Genomic DNA, 27,514 nt, shown 5'->3' with positions numbered 1-27,514 from the left:
ACAGATACAAACAGAAATGTAGGTAAATGAAGAAAAGACATACAACAAGTTTATAGGTAAGTAGATCTAAAGAATTGCCCAAAACAGAAGTTGAAACATAAAGGCAGACACAAACAGATAAAATGAATGAACTATATAAAGACATTAACAGAGGAAAATAAACAAGACATAAAGATGTAGAGTTTTACGGTTCACCATGTGAGTAGATCTGACAAGGTCTGTTTGGATAAAGAAAGGGGAGTGAGAAGATTTGAACGGAAAGATGAACGACGGAGATAATGACGGAGAAAAAAAAGGCAAAATAAGTGGAAAGCGGAAGAACTAAAGGTGGCGAGAAGGAGAAGACAGATAAACAAATTATGCATTCTTTCTAAGAGGTCATTAAAGAACTGATGGTAAACCTGGTAAGTCTGTTAGGTATATATTCTAAGAAAAATAGGTTCAACCTTGTACCTTTACCAGTGTCACACTGGGAGCACATTTACGGGTGTAACTTGGCACCTTTCAAACCAGTTAGCACCTTCAAAGGTGCAACTTCGCACCTTTCTGGTCTGAAAGGCGCAAAGTAGGTTGCACCGGGTAATCAACATGATAATGGTGCTCCAAGTGTGACAAAAGATGCTAAGTTGAACGTAGTTTTCTCAGAGTATAGAGGAAAGGCAGAGGAATAGGTGAAAAGAAAGGTAGAGACACTAGGTGATGACTACAGGTTATTCTCTCTTGACGAGTCCCAAAGGGGACTGTGGTGGAACATAGGAAAAAAGAAAGGAATAATAAGTCACCTCCCAGGTGGAAGGTGACTTAGGCACACAGTCCCCTCCCGTTATTAACGAACACGGTTATAACTGCACTCTTGTTACAATGAAGTATAACTTCAGGTTCCGAAATTACTATCTCTATAATTATCTTTATATATAGTTTGCCTACAAAGAAGTTTCGATACAACGAGAGGAAAGAGGATTTCGTTAGAACGGGAGTTGCCTGTGATAAACTTTGTTGAGGAGGGGAAAGTAGCGTGAAGCTTTCAGCTCATATCTTAGTAGAGAAATATAATGCCATCTCTTTTCATTTCATGATATTGATGATATGATGATTCTTAGGTGTATGACTGATTACGTAGGTACATGGAAAAACCTAAAACAGTCCGTGTTTACCCACATCGAGGTACAATCATGCAGGCTCTGTAAGTAACCAACAAAGTGTACCTGGAGTGAACGTGTGATTCTCCCACGTAGATCTCAACCTCTGACAGGGCTGCTGTGCTAGACGAGCTCCGCTGCAGGGAGATGATCAGCGTGTCTGCTCTGCGCTTGACCGGAAGTTCAATGAACGGCTCGGACCCCTCGCAAGGACTTGGGGGACTCACCCATGTTTCGGTTACCGGATGGGACACCCCGGATAATGCAGATGTAACCTGTGTTATATTATTATGAAAACTTACACATGAACTTCTCCATATTTAACCTAGATACTCCATCTGAAATTAGAGGTAAAAGCTAAACCCTTAAAATGCCATACTTTTATGGGGTAAATGTGTATCCTTAGTCGCCAATTATGCTGAAATATTCGACAGTTTGCCATTACAAAAACCAGTTCAAAGTCTCACATGACATTTACAGCTGGATCACGATGAGTTATCGAAGTCGGTTACTTCTTACTTCTACGGTTGGACACTTTCAAATACGTCCAATACGTAACGAATGCATCGTTAGTTTCTGGAGGCAACTGCTTCTCAAGGCAATTTTCGGAGGGAGATCAAAACATCCGGACACACAAAATAAATAGATAAAAGCATAAATAGATAGCCGGATAGATGAATAAATGGACAGACTGATAAACAGATAGATAAATCAAACTAAAAAACAACAACTATTTATCAAGATTGAAATTGTATAACATAATTCCGCAACGACACGTAAAATATTCTTTGATTAGATTTCTTTGTGTAGATATCGAGCACACAATTTCATCATTTTTCCTAAATTCAAAGCTGATCTCATAATTACCCGGAAACTTGACGGCACAGCGCAAGCCACGTGCACCCTGAGAAAGTTGACGAAGAAGACTTGACCCAGGTCAAAGGTCAAGACTGGGGAAGAACTGGAGTAATCACTGCGATAATATGACCTGGCGTCATTGCTGAAGGTCTGGTCAAAGAGATAGGCTAGGAAGTAGAACTGGTCATCAGTGTGCGTCCTGTGGGGCAGAAACAGAGACAAGGATTCAAACCTGGATAAAAAAAAAGGTTATTGTAGGTTCAACCGTGTTCTGAGAATATACAGTCACATTCGCCTACGTCGATTTTAAAAGGACTTGAGAAAATCTTCGACTTATGTGAATTTCGAATTACGCATTAGAATTACAGTAACCCTTGTTAATATCCATCCATTATTTTCGAATTATTATTTTTTTTTTACTTATCGGAGGTCGACTAGGACGAGATGATCCGTACGTGCAAAGATGTCTGAACTGCCTTTCTGCTTCCACAAGTTTATCGTTATCACATTCACTAGGTGATTGAATGATAAGTGCAGTATTGCTTTCAAAGAAAATTACTATTATTATTCTAAAGACTTTCATACATCATGGAAATGGCTATCATTGCAATCTTTGAAAATGGAATAGCAGTAAAAACCATGTGCCGAAATTCGACCACGCGCAAAAGCATAGGTTTTGCATTTTGTTGGCGGTCGAACTTTGGACGGCGTTATGGTCGAATTATGGGCGGCTTGCTTTAAGCAGAGCACCTGGGATACTATGCAGACCAGTCTCAATGGTCACATTGCCTAAGAGAAGATGAATTTTGTTTCATTCTGAATTTGATTATCTGAGGGTTAAAGAGCTATAAATCGTCCTTGTAAGTCATCTTGAGTTATGAAATACTTTCGCACATCGTTCCAATTCTAAGAAGAGTCCTCATGTACATCGGGGTTAAAGGTTATAGAACACTGTGGAAAGTGATGAAAGTGAGTCCCGCGCAAATAGGCTTATCTTACAAATTTACTCCTCTATTGAATACTTGAAAGACAGGAACAGACCGGTTAGAAATAACAAAACAACAAAAGTTTCTATTCCTGACTCTTCTTCGTAATAATAATTAGTCACTAACCGGTGATCATCAAACGCACTGACGGTAGAGGTAACGGTTACGCCGGAGGGCGCCGAGTAGAACCGAGATTTGGATTTGGCGCCCCCGTCCATATTCAGACGGCGCCCAATATTCTCGATTTCCTTCGTGACAGGCCTCCTCCCGGCGTTGTCCACCTGCAAGACAGAGTATCCTGTTACTGTGTGCTGGAGGTACGCAGTGCCACTTGCCCCAGCCTCGGCACCACTAGCAGCAATGGCACCACCGGCGGTTATCAAGGCACCGTGATATTCTCCGTGGGTGACGTTGCTCCGGTGGTAGATGGCAATCCTTCCACCGGCACCACTGGCACCATTAGTGAACCTGGCTGCACCACCTCTTGCCTCTATGGAACCAGTGTGACCACCTGAAGTAAAACGGAGAGCATACACCGCATTTATCTAAACGATATCCATATGAATGACATCGATAAATGATATCAATATGAAGTAGCAACATTCCAAACCACTTCTATGCAATCATCAGTCAAGGTCATCAACAAAGATGTTGGGTCCCAACATTACAGTCATACTTCAACACCCCTATAAAGAAATAAGCATTGTATCGATGTGATTATGGACAACTCATAAAACATTTCAACATCCACAATACGTGGTCAGCCCTCAACATCTTCTCTACAACCGATGAACGGGCGCAATCCTGCTCATTCTCGATAATTATGATCATTCTATATCTTCACATGTTGAAGATATTTATCTACTTAATCACGAACTAGTACAAAAAACCTAATGATCTATGTAAAACGAGAACCACTCTTGGAGTTAAAACATTAAAATTCTCTCAAGCCTGCATTTATTTGAATTAATTTCATGGTTTGGAGTTGCAGAAGCGGAGAGGGAGGAGTCCACGATTCTTTCATGGCCACTGAAATATGAATAGTTTTTATTATTCAAGGCATAATGTTTATCATGTAAAGCAAAGCCAGTGACTTATGGCAATCAAGAAATGTGATTACTTGGCGGCTATGTTTTTATGTTCCGTGTGTCAGTGTGTGTTGGATGTGTGGATCGTCTTACCCACAAAGGCCCCAGTCTCTACCAGAATGCTTCCTCCACTCCCGCCGGAGCTCGTGGCTCCTACGGAGGACAAGGGGAGGTCAAGGCTGTTGGCTGCGATCGTGCCGTCAACGCGGAGAGTGTCCTCTACGATGATGTGCAGCATTCCACCACCTAAACGAAAAGCGCAAAGGTTTAAGAAGTATTTGAAAAGTATATTACAGCACGGCCATAGACATACAATCAACGACCATACAACTGCAGACTTCATGCCAAAATCTTGCAGATTGATCTTATGACTAAGGCGCACATTGGCTAGGAAGAATCATTCAAACACATTGGTACCAAGTGAGCTAAACTGACAGACCAATGAGTTTTGTGCTTCCGTAAGACAGTTACATGTAATGCATTCCTCTAAGGCTAACTATCAAGCCACTTAGCGTTTATCAACGATACATGATCGTGCATCCTTATAGCGATCAACTTTCATTAATGTTTTCATGTTGTAATACAGTCAATTGTTAATGTTTACAGCTGTGTAAAGGTAATGGACCGGTCAACATATCATGCTTTTGTCTGAATATCTACATGATTAAAAAAAATTCTTTAAAAAAATCCTAGGTTACACGCATCTGTAGGAGCATGTAATAAACTGAAAGAACCCTGGGTTGAAGAATCATCAGTAACATAAAACAAATTGTCGACTTTATTCATATATTTTACCACCAAAATTAATATCCTTTAGGCCTAGTCCTAATTCAGCCAGAGCCCTATAAGCTCCTCCCAAAATAAGATAATATAGCATTACACAACTTTCCAAACAGATTCATCTGAGCGGGTCTGCAGGCCGCTAACAACATGTAGAAGTCTTTGGTAGTGATGCAGATTGAGGAGGTAATACTTCCAGGTAAGTATATTATATATGTAATAATTTGCACAGGTTTTCAACACACCTATACCACCATCAGCTCCTGCACCTCCACTGCCGAAGTCCCTTGGCCAGTAGACAGAGCCGTAGGGTAGGTTTTTGGGTAGGAAGCATGTTGTGAAGTTTCGACACTCCCCTCTCCCACCGAGCCCGCCATGTGAGGCGCCGCTGCTCCCTAGATGATGCAGCACTCCAGCACCTGCCGAATGACATGGGAAAATAAGAGGACAGCCACAATTTAGCTGGCCTCAAGTGTTCTACAGAATGGCCGGTCCCGTCTTGAATTTAAAGGCTCAGGTTCCAGGCTCTTGGCCGCTGAATTTATTCTAACAGTCTCAGGTCTTGGGAGAAGTTAATAACAAGCAAATGAATAAAAAAACCAAAAAACCTTAGATGGTGGCGGAATATCCATTAATACTGGCAATGTCCAAGTTCTGGGAGCGTGAAGACTACAAATGCATAAAAGTTGATGTATCAAAGGTTAAAAGATGAAGTCCCCTCGTGGGATATGAAATACTTGATATTATAAAGGCTTTTGCTGTACTCACAGAATATTCTAAATGACAAAATGTTTGACTTGATTTGCGTACTATTTGGAAGTAGTTATGGTTATATATATATTATGGTTATATTTGGTGTCAGCAAATGCTTACCTCGACCACGCTCTGCGAGGTATCCTCCGTCACTTACGTCCACAAAGCCACCATCATCAACGGTCAAGTTCAGGCTTTCTAGGACAAAGTTCTTGCCATATACTTTTCCCCCTCCTTCCACAATCAGATCCCCCGTCTTCAGGAGATATGCATCACCGTGGGCAAAGGGAGAAGAAAAATTGAAGACGGAGCGCGATTTTACAGTCACTGTGCCATTAAATCTAAACTGTCTCGCTGGAAGACGGTTTGTTGAACCTGCAAGTTGCGCTTGTACTGCCGCACCATTGTAAAGAGTAAGATTGTGGATGTGATCAACCGTGCCAGCAATGTGGACGAAGACGTAACTGAGGACCGTGTCGTGCCCTAGGCCAAGATAGCCATCTTGGTACACATAGGAGCTGAAAGGCGTGTCAAGGAAGTCTCGCCTCAGGTCCACCACTTGATTAGGTCCGACATGAATGACTCCTGAACGATCACCAATCATGTGACGGAAGTGCAGGGAGGTGCTGTCATTGGGAGTTGGCATCAGGATAGCAAAGTGAGCATTGCCATAGATCTGCAGTTCATCGAAGTGGTAGTCATGTTTACCGCCAGCAAAGTGATGCTCTCCGCTTTGTGGCAAAACCCACGCCTTAAAGCTATCCGTTGTGATGTCGGCGTAGGATTCAACCGCAGAGACATGGCTACTCGACAGGAAATCATTATCAACCAAGAGTGTGCGATGCTCGTGAACGAGATGGTACAAAAACACAGTTCCCGGGCCTCCAGGCTCATATCCCACTCCACCGTGAGCCACGAATCTGCCTCGAAAGGTCTCATTCCTCCAAAGATACACCGAAATTCTTCCACCTGCACCCCCACCACTCTGGGTGATGTCCCCTGAGGAGCCACCGTTTGCGGTGATCTTCCCACGGCCCTGTATGAGATTGCATGTCATGAGGATGCTTCCTCCACTACCTCCTCCGCTACGTCCGTTCCCTCCAGGCTTTCCATCGGCACTCATGACACCGTCGATCTTCACCGTGTCAGAGATGTTGAGCAGCAGAAATCCTCCGCCACCTCCACCGCAGTCTCCGCCTCCTACACTACCGAAGTCAAAGGGCTCGTAGAGATTTCCATACGGCTGACCAGTTTGATCAGCACCAACACCCCGCCCACTCGTGCCGCCATGGCCACCTCCGGAACTCCCACTGATGTGACAATTTCCTCTACCAATATTGACCCCATTCGTTGCATTTAGAATGTTCGTAGTGTTGTAGCCGAATCCATCGCTATGCAAGTGCCCTCCATCGTCGATTGTTAGATTTTCTGCCTGTATGAATGCATGGGAGAATCTCACTTCTCCTCCTCCCTCTACGTCCAGACTTCCAACATTCAGAGTGATGCCTGGATCGAGGGTTGTTGAAGTTCTACTAGACATCAAAGCGAAATCCTGAACAACGATTGTCTTGAAACTGTAGAAACTGCTGTTATGACCTTCGGTATGGCCACCATGCTCCATAGAGAACACCCCATAGTGGCGAATCACCAAGTGAATTATGTGGCCAAGGGTGCCATGCATCCATATGCTGACATCGTGCACGGTGGTGTCTGGTGCCAAGCCAAGGTACCCTCCATGGTACACCCTGGTGCTAAATGGTAGATCAATCTCGGGTCGTTCTAAATCCAAGGTTTGATTGAAACCAATATGTAGTGTGCCCGTTCGATCCCCAATCATGTACAGGAAGAACAAGGTGGCTTCAGAGTCGACGGGATCAGTTAGGACAGCAGCATGGGCAGCACCATTCACCTGAAGTTCCTCAAAGTGGTAGGTGTAGGTGCCATTGGCAAAAAAGTGACGCCCGGACTGGGGTAGGATCCAAGACCTGCAACCATCCAAGGCTATCTCTGCGTAATTCCAAAGAGTGTGGTGAGGAGTCCGCGGCTGCAAACCTCCATTGTCCAATATCAATGTCCGATGCTGAATAGTCATGTCGTAGATAAAGACAGTTCCAGCTCCCCCATTTTCCATTTGTGAACTAGCACTGGCCCACCCCTCTCCTCCCCTAGCGTGGTAACTAAAACCTGTGGAAGTTTGGTTGAACTTGAAGTAAAGTGCAAACCGTCCTCCACCGCCCCCTCCTCCACTTGAAATGTCAGCAGCAGACGAGTCAATGAAACCGTTGCCTCCGTCCACAGAGAACCTTCCGTAGCCTTTGACAGTGGTGCAGAAGATCCACATACTCCCACCACTTCCTCCCCCTGCACCACCATCACCATCAGATCCCCGTGCAGTCACCTCACCATCGATATGCAAGGTATCTGTGGATAGGGAAAAAAGACTTAACTTTTAAGAAAATGGGGAAAACAGCGAAATTCATTCCACTCCCGTGTTTTCACTCCTTAAACAACAAAATAATCACTTCCAATCTTTTTTATATTTCTATATTTAGGCCTACAACTTCTTGCATTATTGCCAGGTCTTTCCTATTTCATTGTAAATTGCCATATTCCTGAATATCGCGAACTGACAACTGACAAAAGCATTGGCAAAAGGTTCTAAAAGTCATTTTTCAATGATGAATGTTTTTGTCCAGGGTTAATCTGTTCGAGAAAACATGGTAACATGTTCCTGAATCAAAAGTGTTAAGTTTGATCATTCTTTAGACATCTGAGAATTCTAACATTTCATAACAGTTTTGGTTTTTCGTTTATGGCATGTTTTGATTATTTAAGTTCTTCTTTGAGTCCTGATAAAACAAACAAAAAAATGAAGATTAAATAGAGATATACATATCCTGTTGAGTATACCTGTGACATTCATCCAGATTATACCACCTCCTGCAGCACCTGGTTGGTCCTCCGATCCTAAGCCACCGGAGCTGCCAAACACGTAGGGTTCATACAAGTCGCCATACGGCAAACCTGCCCTCCCCGACACAGACATTAAATCCATGTGTTGCTGGCAGCCAGAATTGTCAAACATACAGGTTCCTTGTGAGTTACTGTTTTGTTGACCCGATCCGCCACTGGGCAAGAAAGCACGACCTCCGGTACCACCATGGCTTCCCCCTGCTCGGAACCCCAGGTCATCCGGTGGTTTACCGGGGTTGACTGTTCCATGTAAGGAATTACTACCATGGGTGACATTGTCATGGTGCCACGAGTACCCTGTGCCATCAGCTGAGAGGAGTCCAGCATCATCAACTGTGATGTTTTGGGAGAGAATTGTGAGTCTCGAACCCTGCATCCTTCCCCCACCCTCGATGAAAAATGCTTTGGAAATGAAAGTGATGCCTGGTTCAAGAATTGGATCCGTGACAGCGTTCAACCAGCCACTGTCCTGTATCCTGACAAATTCAAACTGGTAGTGGCTTTCTGGTTCATCAGTAGTATGGCCGCCATGCCTCAGCCACATGTACCCTCCGTGATGCAGTGTAAGGTTTACAATATGGGAGAGTGTACCAGCGTTGTAAATCTCAACACCATGAACCACGGTCCTGGGCGCAAGACCAAGATGTGCACCCCTGTAGACATATACACTGAATGGAAGGTCAATGTCCTCTCGTTCAAGATCCATTTCTTGCATGTCAGCCAGATGAACGGCTCCCGTCCTGTCTCCAATCATGTGCAGGAAATGAAGGATTGGGGCAGATGACACAGTGAAGCCTTCAGTCGACAGAGCTCCAAATGGATGGCTAAAGAATTCATGCTGTACACCCAGTGAGTCTTCGGTTTGATTAGGTGGCAAAATGGCCACGTGAGCTCCATCATAGATCTGGAGCTCCTCAAACAGGAATTCATTGTTGGAACCAGCAAAATCATGAGATCCTGAAATGGGTAGGATCCAACCTCGGCAACCATCCTCTTCCAGATTCTGCCAGTCGATGAGCTTTTGTTTGGGTACAAGATTTCCATTCTCTATGAACAGTGATCTATGATCATGGAACATGTGGTAAAGGAAGATGGTGCCAGGGCCTCCTCCTTCACATTCCTGGCTTGACTGAGAAGGAGCACCTCCATGAGATTCAAACTTGAAGCCCGTTGATGTCCGGTTCTGCCAGAAGTACAGGGCCACTCTTCCACCAGCTCCACCTCCGGACTGAGAACCCCCTCCACCACCATTTGTCGCGATGGAACCATACCCCTTGATGAGGTTGCAGTGCATCCAAATACTGCCACCACTACCACCCCCACTGGATTCACCACCGACTGCACCATTGGCGGACACCACCCCATCAATGTGAATAGTGTCAGTGACATTGAACCAAATCCGTCCGCCTCCAGCGCCTCCTGCACCGCCCCCTCCGGCACTCCCAAACTCCGTAGGCTCATAGAGATCGCTGTAAGGTCTTCCAGTTCGACGTACACCTGCATTATAAATGAACAGACGAGTGTAACATCTTTTCTGTTCGATTCGTACTAAAGTGTTTTATAAAAAAGAAATTTCGTATAATATGGCGATGTCTGTGAATAGATTTAAGTAATGCAAATAAAGCAGTACAAAAAGAAAAAAACATGTCAATAAGGGAGCAACTGAATCTTCACAAAACACAGAAAAGACGGGCGCTATTTCAAGCTTCCAGATGCATTTTGGTAAGTCAGTCAATATCAATTTATAAACTTTTCCATTCACATAATCTACAAGTGTTCTCACAATACACCCTTTCCTATCATATTCCACTATTAAGGTTAAAATGATTTGCAAAACAATTTCAAGAGCAATCTTATAATCATAGCATTGATATCCAAATCGTCCTTACAAGCATGTGCTTGGGTTAACTTACCAATGCCATGACCACCACTGCCACCATGTCCACCACCTGACGACCCAGCACCAGGTTCCTCAAATCCTTTCCCAAAGTTTATAACACCGTGAAGACCCATCCTGAAGGTGCCATTAGGGTATCGAGGGTCTCCGTCATCCTGCGAGTAGCCCTGTCCATCGGCACTCAGAACACCTCCTGCGTCGATGGTGATGTTCTCCGCATGGATATAGAGGTGTGTGGCCTCCACAATGCCGCCTCCGTCTATCTGGAGGGATCGCACACGAAATGTCATCCCCGGGTCAATCACGGGGTCAGAGGTCATGCGGATATACCCATCATCCTGTACATGGATTGAGTTAAACTCATAATGACCATCCACTGGAGCAAGGGCGGTTTTTCCGCCGCGATTCAATAGCAAACGCCCACCGTGGTGCAACACAATATCGGTGACAAATACGAGAGTGCCATCCAAAGTTATGGTGACGCCGTGTACTATGGTGTCGTTGGCAAGCCCAAGGGTGCCACTTGAGTAGACCCTCGTGTTAAAGGGAAGGTCAATCTGAGGGCGATAGAGGTCCATGACCTGATTGGGTCCGATGTGGAGGGTGCCAGTACGATCCCCAATCATATTTTCGAAATAGAGACTGGTCGTCTGGCTCTCGTTTTCAGCTCTGAGAGCAAGATGGGCGTTACCAAGCAACTGAAACTCTTCAAAGTAGTACTCATGGTTCCCTGCATTTGTAAAGAAAAAGAAAACAATCCTTGACCATGACAGTCTAAGATAAATTGTCTGCATTCACCTATTAAATTGATAAAGCAAAGAGTCATCTCGTCTATATTTATGACAGTTCCACCATAAAGTACAGATACAATATTACTGCTTCTGAAGACTTGATCATAATACTTCTTTAGCAAATTGTAATTGGCACAACACTTAGATGTAAAATAATGTAACAGGTCTTTCATGAGGGAAACAAAGACTCCCCACGTCACAAAATTTCTCATCAATTATGTGTGCTCCTCCCGAATTTATGACCGTGAGGCACATAACTTCTGATCAAAGTGCTTTTGCTTTCTCAGCATTGCTACTGTCCCTACCTGAGAAGTTATGATTCCCGGAAGATGGCAAAATCCACGCCCTGCCCGAGTCCTCACTCAGGTCCGAATAGTTCTGGATGTCGTCCTCGACGGGAGGCTTGCCTTTATTGTCAATAATCAGGGTGCGATGGTTGAATTCTGGTGCATGTGGATAGAGGGAAGGGGGCATAGAGTGAAAATTAGTCCCGACAAAACTGGTTGACATTTAAAACTGTATGCATGTGAACAGTACATGAAAAACGACAAAATTAAGATTCAATATAGTTGATAAATAAATAATAGTAGTACATGTACTTCTAATGAAAGGACGATTGTGGCAATAACCGCCACGCCATGCTTACTGACATATACTTTATATGCACGGTGATTCGTGCTGCAGTTAATAAGGAGATTTTTTTGAAGATTTTGAAGTACGGTCTCTGTCATGAAGTACGAAATGATACCTTTTAAATGATATATTGGTCGCTAAATATAAAGGTATATTTTTGAAGTTATGGTCAAAAGAAGCAAAAATTTTCTTATTATTCTCTTTATTTTTCTTGACCTTTAATCGCAAATATCTCCATTTGGCAAATATGGACTTATCGGTTTTTGCGAACAAACTCTTCATTTCCTTGTGACAAGAAAAACTGTTTATGACAATGAAAACTTTTTGCGAATTTGATTGCTATTGTTTCCGAATTTTATTACAACTGTTAACGAATCTTGACGAAACCTAAGATTCCCTAGAATTCGCTACGCCTGCAAACAATCGCTGCTGAGTAAGATACACCACCCTAAAAAAGAAGTTTGAAAAACCGGTTCAGGATGGGTTGTACCTGTATGGTAGAAAAACATGGTTCCCGGACCCCCGTGTCCTGCTGTTGAGCCACCGGATGATCCACCCTGGGCCTCAAAGGAGCCAGAAAACGTCCGATTCAGGGAGAAATAAACTGCAACGCGCCCTCCTGAACCGCCCCCACCGTAGTAGGTGATGAAGTTGGAGGTGTAGCCTTGTCCGTCCCCACCATTGGCCGTCACTCTACCATAACCCTATGTGTATATTAGAAATATTCATATAGTGTTAAAAAAAAGATATGGCTGAATCAGCACATTCAAACGTGTAATCTATATAGGGAAAACGTGAATATGATCGAAATTCGATGTCTACTGTAAATGGATGCTACAAACACGATGAAGAAAAAAAAACATAAGATCGAAATCAACAGACCTTTCTCGGGACCAGGTGATCAACTGGTAAGAAAAAAAGAAACCGTTAAATGGCTTGATCCCTACGAAATCAAGTTTCTATTAGGAATCAAATCTTTGTTGTCCAATTTCCAACCAGCAGGCAATGTCTTACCTGCATTAGTCTGGTGTGTATCTCGATGGATCCACCGCTACCTCCTCCATCGGCGTAACTTGCTCCTGCTCCACCATCAGCGCTGACCTCTCCATCGACTTTCAGGGTGTCGTTGACTACCAGCAACATTCTACCCCCTCCCAGACCACCTCCCGTGCCCCCTCCTCGGCATCCCAGATGGGATGGCTCAAAGAGGTGACCGAATGGGGCACCAGTGATGCGCTGGCCAGTGCCACGCCCTCCTCTCCCTCCATGGCCAGCACCTGTGGTGTGCAATCAAAATCAGGGATGCCTTCATCATTATGTTGAGTGCAATCATATTCAAGATGCGTTCATCAGTAGGCCTACGTGAGTGCAATCAAGATCAGGGATGTGTTCATCAGTAGGTGAGTGCAATCTTATTCAGGGATGCGTTCATCAGTACGTGAGTGCCATCAAGATCAGGGATGTGTTCATCAGTACGTGAGTGCAATCAAATTCAGGGATGCGTTCATCAGTTCGTTAGTGCAATTAAGATCAGGGATGCGTTATCAGTACGTGAATGTAATCAGATTCAGAGATGCGTTCATCAGTACGTGAGTGCAATCATATTCAGGGATGCGTTCATCAGTATCTCAAAAGAATATAATCCTCTCTCGGACGTGTATGCTACTGCTAATTTCCATATCCCACACACAAACATGAGTGAAGGTGAAGTTTGAGGGTTTTCTCACGTATGGGTATGACACAAATTAAATTCAGAGCCTGTATCAACACTTACCACTATTTTGCCACCTAAAGGTTTCATGCGTTCATTACTTTATTGAATCACTTCGCATTGCGGAAATACACCGGGAGCATTCTAACCAACACTGCTCAAATTTATAATTATAATCGAATGATATTGTCATGATTTTGTTTTCATCTTATCGATGTTCAGATCATCATATCCAATACGGCATTATTCATTCCAATACACGAAGACAGAATACTCTTGCCTTCTTTTACAACTCTGAGCTCTTTGGCACCATCAAGACGGAAGAGACATAGACAGAAGAGTTTGGTTAATGTGATGCATTTCAATGTTTGATGAGTTTACTGACGTGAGGATGATTGTTATTCAAGTCTTAGTCGTGCTAACCTTTATTTAACAAGTCCTTTCCTTTCTGTAATCCATAGTGTGATGAAGCTAATGCAGCTTTGATCTCATAAGAATAACAAAGTGAATACATTACTGTCTCTCTAGGACCATACTAGCAGTCACGTGTGTGTGATCTTTCGGTGAGGATGTGTGTGGACTTACTTAATCTTCCACTTTTCCTCTTATCACGTCAGTGGTCAGATACAATCATTTTGTACCAAGCACACGGCGTGCACACATCCAAACGGAAGCATGCTGCCTTCACACATTAACACTTATACCCGAACATGCCGAACACGAAACAAACGCATCTGGACAGAAATAATTTGACGCCATTGTTCTACGGCTCTTTCCTGTTCACCTTCCTGTGCTTTCTATGTCCTTCATCAGCAGCGAAACCTATGTCCGTCAGGCTTACCTATTTCCAAGGTCGCTACATTATTGTGTTGATGTTGTGCATATTTCTATGCCATTTTTTGAAACCTTCATCACTTTTCGAAAACATCAAACGTTAGCTTCTATACACGTTCCTCAATCGTATGAAAGCCATCGAGTATCATTTTACCCATCGTACCTCATAATCGTCCCCCTAATCGAGTTTCATATGAAGGGAAATTTCCGATTTGGTCCAACTTATTTTTATTATAGAACCAAGTAAGATCTAGTTTCCATTTTGAGTTAAGTTTATTGTTTCATGGGGAAAGTAAGAAAAGGAACGGAAATCGAATTGTAAAGGGGAAAGTTTCATTATCTCAGACAACAAAAAATTAGACAGCTAAGTGAAGAGACTGTCTTCACAAGACTGTAATATTGCCCTTTAATATACGGCAAGCTACTCAGACAGTATGCCTCACAATTCTAAATCAGTTTTGGTTCAAAGATTAAACACCACCTAGTTTGTTACTAATTATACATACTATTTGAACAGGAAAATTAGGCACCCTTTGCAATTTAAGGCCATCGTTGATTATTCGTTAAATGGAAGAATTTGATGTGCAGTAAAATACTTTTCTTCATACAGTAGATCAATGAAGGAAGTTCAGTGAAGATTTGCGTGCACACGAAGGGGAGATCTAAATATGACGTCATCATCTCAATTTATATTCTGCACATTGTGACCCCTGAGCGATATCATTGTTTTTGGAAAGTTTGTGTCGTCTGAAAATCCTATGATCTTAAAGGTTTTCTGTGGTTTTAATTGAACATTTACTGTTCCAAGTTTGTGTTTATAGTATACAAATAATGACTGCTATGAGGGGCACAGTTAAAATTACGGGCCCAAGGTGATGTGAAAACCGTAACCATGCCCGAAGCGAAGCTGAGGGCATGGTTATGGTTTTCACATCACCGAGGGCCTACGTAATTTTAACTGTACCCCGAATATCAAGCAGTCATTATTTGTTTTATATACCGAAAATATAGATTCCGAAATATAGATACCGAAAATATAGATTCTAGTCTCTTTTACAGCACTCGTAATCAATGCTGATCGACAGCGCGGCGGTCGTATCATTCGTGCGTACATGTATGAGTGATCATCTATGTGTACAGTGCAAGTGTACGGGGTGCGGGGGTTCGACTGTCTCCAAACCAGTCCGCTAGTCTCTTTTACAGCACGCTCATCGAATGCGCGGCGGTGGTATCATTGGTGCGTACATTATGAGCGATCTATGTGTACGGGGTCGCGACTGTCTCCAAACCTATTTACTAAATGTGCCCGGGCCCCGGTCACAGTAACTCAAAAATAGGGCACAGCTATTTTCATGACTCCCCTTTTAACCAATCAGATGAGAGGATTCTAGAAATGAGGTATGTAATTTTATCTATTAATCTTTATTAAAGTCAACTTAAGTGTGGCGTTTCACTTTTGCGATTTTATGTCACGAATGGCGAGATAGGTACGACTAACCTGAAGCACCCGTGTTTGCCTGCGAGGCTTCTGAGCCGTCTCCATCGGGTTGAACGCAGGGAATGTCGTGCTCATCGGCGACCAGCATCCCGAGGTCATCGACGATGAGACGGTTGGCGTTGATGATGAAATCCACCTCGTGGAGCCGACCCCCTCCCCTGATACGCAGCGTGTCGACGGTCAGCGTGAAGCTCCGATTGGTGGCGGGCAGGTCGTCGACCATCGTGACCTCACCACCATCGGCAACGATGAGGGAGTCAAACCGGTAGTGACCGGCCAGATTGCCAGCCCCAACATCCAGGGATGTCTGGAGATCGTCGCCAAGGAGACTCGAGGTTCCGGTTTCTGAGAAGAGCAGACGACATCCAGAGCCGACCGTGATGTCATGGGCACTGATTGTTCCCCTGACAAAACAAAACAAGCAAAATAAGGGCAAACTCTAAAAAATTTTACACTGCCCGTTTCCTATAAAATGCAGATGTCAACTTGTTGAGGAAGTCACAAGATCAAGTACAGCAAATAAAAATTGAAATACATCACTTCAACATTAGTTCAATTATTGCCATTTCAGGAAACCGAAATATTTTCTACGACGCCTCTACATGACGAAGAATGATCTGACACTAATTAGAAAGATATTTAACTTGGTGTGTTTTGATGACACAGTGTCACGCGAGTCATAATTCTATATCAATAAACTTTTTTTTTTGTTTCATCCACATCCACATATTGAATATCATGGAGATCAGTGTCTATCAGTTGACATCAGTCAGTACCTTATGGTGATGACCACATTGTAGCAGGTAAAAGAAGGCGGAAACAGCAGAGTCCCTCCCTCGTAGATGTGTATGTTGGCTTCAAGCTCCTCCCACTCGGTCACGTGGACAACGAACACCTGGCCCGGTCCCACGTGCAAGAAAGATGATTGGTCGCCGATCAATCTTCCAGCGTGGAATCTGAGTAGGAGGAGTCAATCACATCAAATTGAAGTAAAATGAATGAACTGACTCTCTTTTTCTTGATTTCTTCAAGTTCGAAGTGCAGTGTTTTGCTGATAGCGTAATGAGTCCTAGAAAAGCAAGGATATCAGCACCAGGTTAGCAAAAATAATGTATCCAATTTAAGTCAGTGAGATATAAGACAAGGTCTTAACCATTTATGTATTCCCTGAAAAGACTGATAATCAAACACAGCTGTGAACACACCCTGGTGTACTGATGACATTCACACACTTACAGCTCAATGTCAGGGTGGACTGCAAAATGTGCGCCATCAACAAGCATCAATGTATCCACAGCAACCGTCTCATTGGACTCTTCATCTGAGAGCCAGGTGCGGCTCGAGTCCAAGGATATTTCGCCAGGCGTGGGGACGACTTCTGAAGGTGGGGCTCGATTGTTGCTAGAGATGTACAGGGTCTGGTTGCTAACACCAGGTGTTACATCCTGTGTTGAATGAATACATATCGAGAGCGATGTGATATCACGAGTAAAACAAGAGGGGATTAATACCCCCCCTCCCCAGTTCTTGTAGTATTGATGAGCTCCCCCTTCTACTTATTATATTGTATATGTAATTAAAACTATTGGGAGGATATCTTTAAGACACACATGGTCAGAGCTGTTGTTGTTCTAAAGTTAAGCCAGGTAGGTTTTGGATTATGTATTTAGTTTATGTCTTACGTCTGGGATAAATTCAGCTAATAATATCCAAATTCCAGATTCAAGAGAGGCAAAAAATAATCGAAGACGAGATGTTTGCCTCTTTCAATCAAACGCTATACAGGAGCACACACATGAACTAGGTGCAAATAGATTGTGTAAAGTTCAAAATACTCTTCAAATTTCCATCTTCATAGAACTTGACACGCAAGATTAATTGAGCTTCAACCAGGCGAAGATGTCTACTCTTACCTGCAGGTAGACAATTCCAGCGCCTCCATTCCCGTAAGCTGCTGTGCCGCCGTAGGCCTGTAGTTTACCAAACCACCAACTCTTCTCTTGATAGTACACCGCCAAGCGGCCTCCTCCTCCACCCCCTCCGGCCTGGGTGCTGCCACTTCCACCATTCACCTGCGGGGATTCAAGCATCAGTATGAGGTAATGATAATCATACTACCTTCCACTTGTTGCCAAGTTTAAATGAGACGTGAGGGTTTCTTGGCGAGCATGATGTTTCAGTCTAGTTCAGAACACAAGGCATAGACCCTGAAGAAAAATTACTCGAATATCAACCTTAAGAATGAAAAAAGAAAAGATGCAGAGTGACTCAATTATGTGGTTTCTCTACTACCGATATGTCACCTAGTATGTAGTCCTTATGAACTTCATATGCCTGTGTAAAAAAAAAAAAAAAAAAAAAATGTCTGTGTGTCCGTGTGTGGGCCGGGGGGGGGGGGGGGTCAATTAGGGGGAAAAAAGCTTATTTGCTGTCCTGTTGTTTATATTTCCATATTTTCAAAATCGATGTCATATAAGAATGATCTCAAGGATATTACAATGCATGTGCGAATACATCATATTACAGAATATTTTCGACGAATTGATTTCATTGAAAAGAAAATTCTAAAGTCCCTTCTATTAACACTTTAATGGATTCTATTTCTATTTTTCTTGTAAGTTTGTATCACGTGGGGCTGCTTAACACACATTATCCAATGGCTCGAGTTACTGCTATTTAGTAGGATTACTGTACCTGAACCACACCAGATCCTTCAAGCTCTTCTGTATTGATCCATACAGAGCCGCCACTACAACCCAAATTTCCATTCGCCTGGAGGGTACCGTCGACAGTCAGCACACTATCCACTATCAGTCTTAGCATTCCACCACCTAAGTTTATACCAAAAGGAGAAAAAAAGAAAAGAAATATTGCAACGTTCTGGGCGGCTGTTTGGTAGCATCTGTCTGAATTTCTTATATCCCCGTTCGAGAGATGCTTGAATATACACGGTTTTTCACATGGCTACAATCATGATAATACAGACAAGTTCTTTTAATCGGCACGCCAAGGATGTGTAAGATCTAAAGTTTTTAATGGCTTTGATTATTCAAACAGCTGTCAGTTTTCTAAGGATGCACAAAAGAATTCCACAGGTGCATGTGTGCCTGTGATGATGGGGGGGGGGGGGGGGTGGGGGTGATGCCCCCATTTTTTTTTTAGCAATCTGAAAATATATATTTTTTTAACTCTTATATAATGCGAGGTATATTTGCTTGTTTATTTGAAATGAAATATTAGCTAATTTAAACAAAAATCACATGACAAAAAAAAATCTCGTCAAACAAAAAGTGTTATTTGCAAAAGTGTTAAAAATCTGAGATGCATATTATGGGAAGTGTCTAAAACTATACCTTCTTGAAAAGCCGATTGCATCACCTTTCCGATCAATTCCGACAAAATAACACTCCTGTCATGGTATAATCTTCAAGGCTGGTTTTTCATAAAGGAATATATTATATTTGCTTCAAGAAATGTCCAGTCGGGTGATTTCCTTTGTTATTTTTTTATCAATTTTGCGCAATTTCTTTATTAGCGCATCCCTATGTCTTTACCATTATGTACCGGTCATCTTCTTAGGAATGGTGAAAAGCAATCACCATTATAATGACACTTCTTCATACACTTACTGTTCATTATGCTGTGAGACACGAATCCATTGTATTCCCATCTATGATGAAGATCCAGTTTGACATACACGTTAGATATTTCTAAGAAGACAGTGGCGGTATTTCAAAATGGTTCAAAGTGAATGAGACTGTTGTGACCCCATCTTCAAGCTCCTCATACAGACTGCTATAATAACCTCTGTAAAGCAGCTGTTCACGTTTTATTAATCCATGTGGTAGTGAGTTTTGAGTGATGTTGGAAGCAGCACTGCTCGACACACTCCCAGAAAGATAGAATCGTCTCTTTGTCGCATACCTGAACACATTTACGTCATTTCGAAGTCAAACATTTTAAAAAATATCGTCACAATGCAGGTGTATGAGCATAGCACTTTTGTCTAAGAAGTATGTCATGTACTATAAAACTAGAGAGACTTACTCAGTACCAGAGGAAATCTCTCCCCCTCTTTCTCTCTCTCTCTCTCTCTCTCTCTCTCTCTCTCTCTCTGTCTCTCTCTAGCACAGGGACAATTTCGAATAGAATTGGTTTAAACTACCCGTTTATTATGGTTGTTAAGTGAATGTAGGTGTGGCAAAACTGAACCCCCTTACCCCCGCGGATAAACAGATAAAGACAAACTTTTTATCACCAGTAGTTGCTCTAAAACTTGACACTCCACGTAAGGCCTACTAATGAGAAGAAGTTTATTTATCTCTTGGTTGACGAAAGCTGGTGTTATATATTGTACAATAAGATTTTCATTACCTGCTCTACTGTCATCACCGATTCCACTGCCAAACTCCCAGGGATGTCGAAGAGATCCATAGACAGTCCCAACCTCGGTGTCTGCAGATTTAACAACAAAATGTCTTTTCTTTTTTGGTCTACAGTAAAAGGAAACCAAATGCTAAAGAAAAATGTGGATTGAGTGAAAGCAGCAACATTAGTAAAACACATCAGTGAAAGTTTGAGGAAAATCGGACAATCCATGCAAAAGTTATGAATTTTTAAAGTTTTGGTGTTGGAACCGCTAGATGAGGAGATTACTAGAGGTTATGATGTCATGTGTGGACAACAATAGCTAGGGGAAAAGAAGAATTGAGGAAAATGCATCCTGCTGAAAGGACACATATTTCGTGGTGTGACTTGAACCTTGTGTCTTGTTGCTAACGTGCCCTCTTAAATCCACAAGACCACAACAGTTCCACTTGTATCTATAATAACTTAAAGGACCTATCTCACTGGAAGAGATGTCGCCACGACTGTCGTCACTGATCAGTCGCCACGACTCTAAAGACCAAGAAATGGCTTGTGCTCTCACCATCTAAAGGGTACAAAGAGACGTCCGAGACGTCTCCAAACAAGGTGACAAATTACTCTTTGGAAAGTCTCTGAGACTTCGCCGCAATGTCGCCGCGACGTCTCCAGGATTTCTTCTCAGTAGCGGAGACGTCTCAGCGATGTCTCCATTAGGTCGCCAATCGGTCTCCGCAAAGTCGCTGAGACGTTTTAGGGACCTCGCAGACAAAATCAATTTCCGCGACTAAGGAGACGTCCCGGAGACGTCTCCAAGGCCAGCTAGAGACTGGAGAAAGTCTCCTAAAAAATCGAACATGATCGATTCTCCCGCGACTTCCAGGAGACCAAGTTAGTCTCCTGGACACGTCCCGGTGACGTCTCGGCGACCACTCTGCGACCATGCAGACCTGACTCGCCATAAGCTTGCCACCTCGTATCAAGCCAGTGAGATGGGGCCTACCCACTTAAAAGCAAGTGTTGTGAGCTTACCTTGGTCTGATCCCCATCCTCCTTGTCCACCATGCCCAGCACCACTGGTCGTACTCCCCGGAGAGCCTGGTCCCACCGAGAGGCCAAGCCCCTCAGCTGACAGAAGGCCACCTTCATCGATGACCAGGGAGTGAGTCTCGAGGACTAGCGCCCTCGCCGTCAGTAGTCCACCACCTTCAACAGTGACCGTCCCTGACCTCTGACCCTCACCAATACCAGGTGAGACCTTTTCAACCGAAAACGAAAGAATATTGGATTTAATTAGCCATTTTACGAATTCATTGTCTGACTATACCTTTACACTTGAGACCTAATTTTCCCAATAACGGGCAGCACAAACCACTCGAAAAGTTCACAATGTAATTGTTATCGTCTTTTCTGCAGTGTTTTTTCTAAGTACCCCAGACATCTCTCTATGTATAGCTATATATATATATATATATATATATATATATATATATGTATTATATAGGTCTGTATGTGGTTATATCTAGGCCTACATAATTTTTACATAATTCCTTATAGAAAAAGTACTGTTAGGCGTTGTTACATAGCGTAACTACAGCGAGCATTTCAAACATAATAGATCGACATTTCCCTCTTACCAAAAACAAACAAACAATCCAACAAACAACTAGAAACAAACTTTTTTTTTTTACCGTAATGTGCCAGGAATCTTGAGTGCTGTTATACTGGCTGTCCAGCTGAAGAATTCCGCCATCTTGGATAGTGATGCCGACAAACTGGAGACTACGATAGCTGGGCATTGCCATACGGATCAAGGCACCTGGGGAAAAATAATATATACTCCGTCGATGTTCTCGAATACTATCCCCACTTGCCTCGTTTCAAATAATCAGTAATAGCAACTATGCTATGTTTGGTCCTACAGCTGCTGCATGCGTCATAGATAATGCCAGATCTTAGCACATTGAGTGTACAGCTATTTCGCCCTTATCGACGCACAGTTTTTGTAAGTTTAGAAATCGTTAAAATGCAGCTACTATTCTATTCTAAGAATCATAATGAGATTAATCGTATACTGACTGTTCGAAATGGTTTAAGCATCTTTCTTCTTTGACCTCCATGACTCCTGCAAGTGTCCATCCCCAGTCAATCTTGTAAGACATCATAACGATTATGACAACTACTGGACAGTGATTATGGCAAATAAAGTCAAAGTCAGGGGCGGATCCAGGAATTCCCGTAAAGGGGGGGGGGGCGTCTTTACAAAATTAAGGGGCATACGCGCCCCCTCCATTTTGTCTTTTTATTTCTTTTGTTTTAAAAACATAAAGGTGCCCCCCTGCCTGGATCCGCCACTGAAAGTGGCTACCTGCCCTCATTCAGGCTAACAGTGGAAGACAGATATTTATTTGCATTTGAATCTAAGTTGAGGAACCTGATAGTCATCATGGACTCCGGTTTTGATTTGTAAAGAAATGATAATTGTAGTACAAGTGTATACCATTGCAATTATTCCACTCGTTCACAATCGTATCACTATAGGCATTCTCCAGTCAGCATGACTGTCAGCATGACTAGGATTGCATCGACTATCATTCCATACAACTTCTGTTCCGTATGAATATTACAAATAAAACAGACTGGATGATATGATAAGCCAATATTAAAATTTAGAAGGCAGCATAAATACTATCGAAAACAAAGTCAGAGGCGCAGAAAGAAGGCTTCTGTTTTCCCTATCAAATATAGAATACCACTTATATAGACGTGACCATCGAAAGCACAGACGTACCAGTTCCAACCAAAAGATGGCCTCTGCCACCATCAAGAATGCCCCAGATGGTCACGTCCGGTTCTCGGCGATGACCGGCCGGACAGGCATAGGGTGACGTCGAGGCGAATTCGTTCCAATCAAAAGGAGCTCTGACCTCAAACGTAGCCTCCGGAAGTACTAGTGTGGCACTCTCATAAATCACCGGTTGCCATGACGCTTTGTGACGTTTGTAGGGCCACACCTGAAAAAAAAAAATCGCGATCAGTGGTACCCAACAGACTCCAAGGAAATTTACAAAAACACATTACTTAAAAACTAGGACATGGCTAAAGAAATATTACGGAAAAATAAATAAAAAAGTGAAAATGTGTCCAGTGTAAAAGCTAAAAAGCAATATTTTGGGAACATCAAGATGATAACTTGCAAAGTTCATAATAAGCTAAATATCTACTGCTTCCGCTGACAAGAATATGGTATGATGATTTTTAGACTAGAGTAGGCATTCATGAGATTCGATGCAGTCTTTGCAACATTGCTCTGACTGGTGTTCTTGTTTATGGATCACCCCAACCCTCCCCAAATCCCTTCTCAACACTTCCCCACTTCTAAACTGACAGCTCTTCCACTCAAAATGGGAATATTATATGGCATATTATATGGCATATATATATATATATATATATATATATATATATATATATCATATATGATTATATATAATAAATAGCGAAAACTTTGAGCAAAGAAAATGGGTTTTCATCGGGATTCGAACCCGAGACCTCCGGATTACTAGACCGGTGCTCTACCGACTGAGCTATTGAAAGCCCTAGATCGGTGTTCGTCCCAAACCCTTAACTCTCTTTGCTCGTGTGGTCAGAAGCTATAGTGTGTGTATGTGTGCCACACACACACACAATAACCTGACATAAACCCAAATGATGTAAATCAACTTTGGAATAAATGTGAGGGATCGCCGAAGCGATGCAGCTTTTTGTAATATATTTTGAAACAAGGAAGGAAAAACTGACCAGAAACAATTGTAATAATAAAGAGCGAAAACTTTGAGCAAAGAAAATGGGTTTTCATCGGGATTCAAACCCGAGACCTCCGGATTACTAGACCGGTGCTCTACCGATTGAGCTATTGAAAGCCCTAGATCGGTGTTCGTCCCAAACCCTTAACTCTCTTTGCTCGTGTGATCAGAAGCTATAGTGTGTGTATGTGTGCCACACACACACACATTAACCTGACATAAACCCAAATGATGTAAATCAACTTTGGAATAAATGTGAGTTTTCATCGGGATCCCGATGAAAACCCATTTTCTTTGCTCAAAGTTTTCGCTATTTATTAATTCAATTGTTTCTGGTCAGTTTTTCCTTCCTTGTTTCAAAATATATTACAAAAAGCTGCATCGCTTCGGCGATCCCTCACATTACTTATTCCAAAGTTGATTTACATCATTTGGGTTTATGTCAGGTTAATGTGCGTGTGTGTGGCACACATACACACACTATAGCTTCTGACCACACGAGCAAAGAGAGCTAAGGGTTTGGGACGAACACCGATCTAGGGCTTTCAATAGCTCAGTCGGTAGCGCACCGGTCTAGTAATCCGGAGGTCTCGGGTTCGAATCCCGATGAAAACCCATTTTCTTTGCTCAAAGTTTTCGCTATTTATTATTACAATTGTTTCTGGTCAGTTTTTCCTTCCTTGTTTCAAAATATATTACAAAAAGCTGCATCGCTTCGGCGATCCCTCACATTACTTATTCCAAAGTTGATTTACATCATTTGGGTTTATGTCAGGTTAATGTGTGTGTGTGTGTGGCACACATACACACACTATAGCTTCTGACCACACGAGCAAAGAGAGTTAAGGGTTTGGGACGAACACCGATCTAGGGCTTTCAATAGCTCAGTCGGTAGAGCACCGGTCTAGTAGTCCGGAGGTCTCGGGTTCGAATCCCGATGAAAATCCATTTTCTTTGCTCAAAGTTTTCGCTCTTTATTATTACAATTGTTTCTGGTCAGTTTTTCCTTCCTTGTTTCATCATATATATATATATATATATATATATATATATATATATATATATACTCTCTGCCCCAAAAAGGAACATGCGCATAAAGAGTTGAAAGGTTGGTCCGTCGGGTAATCGAGCTTTGGGTCTGCCTGAACCTCTATAACGTCTCCGTGGCCGAGCGGTTAAGGCGTTGGCGTTCCATGCCAAAGACCCGGGTTCGATTCCTGGCGGAGACCAATTTTCAACTCTTGCGCTTTTCCGAAAAGGAGGAACAGTAAGAGGAATAATGATGTCAAAGCTACGCACCGATTTCTCCTTCCTTTCTCATATCTTATATATATATATATATATATATATATATATATATATATATATATATATACATATTGTATTATAGTATATCATACGGCATATATGGAACATCATATGGCATATATTACAATAATGCTCACATCTGTTATGTTAAGAGTTTGGGTGGGGCCCACGTGAATGTAGCCGGTCTCGTCACCATCAATGTTGCCGACATTCACATCAGTTCCATTGCCAAAGATGGCGAGGTGGGCACTGCCGTTGATTCTGATCGCCGTAAGGTCGTGAAAGCCTTCATCAAGCCATGCCACGCCACCTGATAATACATACCGACAACGCATACCATCAACACGACATTTAAACTGACGAGAGATGAATCATCTTAACAGAATGCTGTAAAATTTATGGTTGCAGATCAGAATTCAAATAGGCATGTAGGAATTGAATTCTTATACTCTCGAATTTCAAATACAAGGAACTTGAGGTCTTTCGTAGATGATGATTAGATTAGATAAAACTGGGTATCATGCCGGACTTGTATGTCTTTTCCAACAAATGCGTTCAAAAGGCCGTCTTGTAAGGTTGCGGGCGGGTACTTTCCCGGTAATATACATCTTGCTTTCATGCTTGAACAAAGACTTAGTATGAATGATGCGAACGTATTGAGACTTTGTTTTAAAGCAGCAATACACGTATGTAAGCAATTTTCTAATGAATTAAAACAATTTTTGACTGAGTTCGAGAATAACTTGTAAATTTGATCAACGAGTATACACAATTGCTTTAGGCGTTCACCCTAGGATTACAGTCATTAATCTCATGCTTGGTTTAATGATAATAATACAATGTGACGTCAGAAAAGGACTCAAATCTAATGAATGTACACCATCAACGTTGATCAAGGTTTAATTTTTCATCTTTTTTTTCGATGCAGCAAAGAAATATCAAATACAAATCATTTGATGCTATGTGGCATCGTGAAAATATTCAGGGGAAAGGTTGTGTTAATTTTGTCCACTCATCCCAAATCGTCTTTAATATACAGACAATAATGAAACGTACAGAAAGGAACATTCCTGCTCCAATTCTTGCGTAACGAGCGGCGATTATTACCTCCATCAAGGAAAGAGGTTAAATGATCTTCGGCGTTGGTTTGTCTGCTTGCAAAATAACTCAAAAAGTTGTTTACGGATTAAAATGAAACTTGCATGAATAGTCGATACTGGCACAAGAAAAACCTCATTCAATTTTGGTAGTGATTCATGAATTTTCATGGATTATTCTGACGGATTTTTCTTCTTTTTTTGGCATCTAAGCTAGGTTAACGAACTTGGGGTTCACGCCTAACTTGGCTTGCGTTGACGTAAACAATGCTCCTATTTTTTCTTCTTCTTTTTTTTTTTGGGGGGGGGGAGTTACATGCGTGCAAGGGTGGAATTGATATGAGTTGTTGGCTTGGCGGAGGTCTGTGCTCTCCGAGTGCTTTTCTAGTTATTTTGTTTTCACTTTTCCCAACACATTTCTTACGCCTTTGCGACAATGAGTAAGAAGAGGAACTCACTAGAAAGAGTGAAGTCGTTGTAACTCTCTGCTGTTGCTCGGTCATCTGAGGGGTCTGGCATGTCAACCTGTCACGGTCAGACAAAAAAAAATACACATTGTATCACTATCATTTTCAAATGACATACAAAGATGTAACCTCCGGACTACTAAGCAGCACGATGTTTGCATTAAATTGAGACCGAGCTGTAATATAAAAATACATTTCTCTTTGTGTAAAAATACAATAATGACACATTTTACTTCATCCAGGTATCAAAGAAAGAGCTTCAGAAAATAAATTGTTCTTTTCGAAATTTTAACCTTTGGAAAGAAAACTAAAGTAAGCAAAACAAGTCAGGTGTACGCGTATTTTCTTATTCCATGAAGTCTAATGGAAGAGAATAATTATCTTGTATATAATATTTCACCTCCATTGGTGTAAAATATACGTGCATATCATGCTTTGTTTTCTACTCATTAGGCCAATGGCACAGTGAAAACGAGCGGTAGTCAATGTTATCGGGTTTTTTTCCAGATATTTCAACTGTATAATCTAGA

At 42.3% G+C, this 27,514-nt stretch overlaps 1 protein-coding gene across 1 annotated transcript in view; it reads right to left on the bottom strand.

Moving 5' to 3' along the window:
- Positions 1-27,514, bottom strand: part of LOC139739304 (uncharacterized) — a 33,954-nt gene that overhangs the window by 1,067 nt on the left and 5,373 nt on the right. Inside the window, exons 7-28 of the mRNA XM_071649920.1 lie at positions 26,976-27,042; positions 25,558-25,730; positions 23,098-23,320; positions 21,998-22,125; positions 21,339-21,564; positions 20,316-20,396; positions 18,636-18,772; positions 17,855-18,013; positions 17,178-17,386; positions 16,718-16,897; positions 15,942-16,345; positions 12,913-13,175; positions 12,389-12,602; positions 11,571-11,708; positions 10,491-11,204; positions 8,515-10,074; positions 5,725-8,025; positions 5,097-5,270; positions 4,165-4,317; positions 3,110-3,494; positions 2,007-2,196; positions 1,206-1,414 (exon numbers count right to left, since the gene is read on the bottom strand). Coding sequence (XP_071506021.1) covers positions 1,206-1,414; positions 2,007-2,196; positions 3,110-3,494; positions 4,165-4,317; positions 5,097-5,270; positions 5,725-8,025; positions 8,515-10,074; positions 10,491-11,204; positions 11,571-11,708; positions 12,389-12,602; positions 12,913-13,175; positions 15,942-16,345; positions 16,718-16,897; positions 17,178-17,386; positions 17,855-18,013; positions 18,636-18,772; positions 20,316-20,396; positions 21,339-21,564; positions 21,998-22,125; positions 23,098-23,320; positions 25,558-25,730; positions 26,976-27,042 — 8,288 coding nt within the window. The remainder of the gene's footprint in view (positions 1-1,205; positions 1,415-2,006; positions 2,197-3,109; positions 3,495-4,164; positions 4,318-5,096; positions 5,271-5,724; positions 8,026-8,514; positions 10,075-10,490; positions 11,205-11,570; positions 11,709-12,388; positions 12,603-12,912; positions 13,176-15,941; positions 16,346-16,717; positions 16,898-17,177; positions 17,387-17,854; positions 18,014-18,635; positions 18,773-20,315; positions 20,397-21,338; positions 21,565-21,997; positions 22,126-23,097; positions 23,321-25,557; positions 25,731-26,975; positions 27,043-27,514) is intronic.

Source organism: Diadema antillarum, unplaced genomic scaffold, assembly GCF_040938485.1.
Source record: "Diadema antillarum isolate AM-2024a unplaced genomic scaffold, OU_Dant_1.0 seq00000793_RagTag, whole genome shotgun sequence".
NCBI lineage: Eukaryota > Metazoa > Echinodermata > Echinoidea > Diadematoida > Diadematidae > Diadema > Diadema antillarum.
Note: the sequence above shows the minus strand (reverse complement) of the source record. Positions and strands in the feature narration are given on the sequence as shown.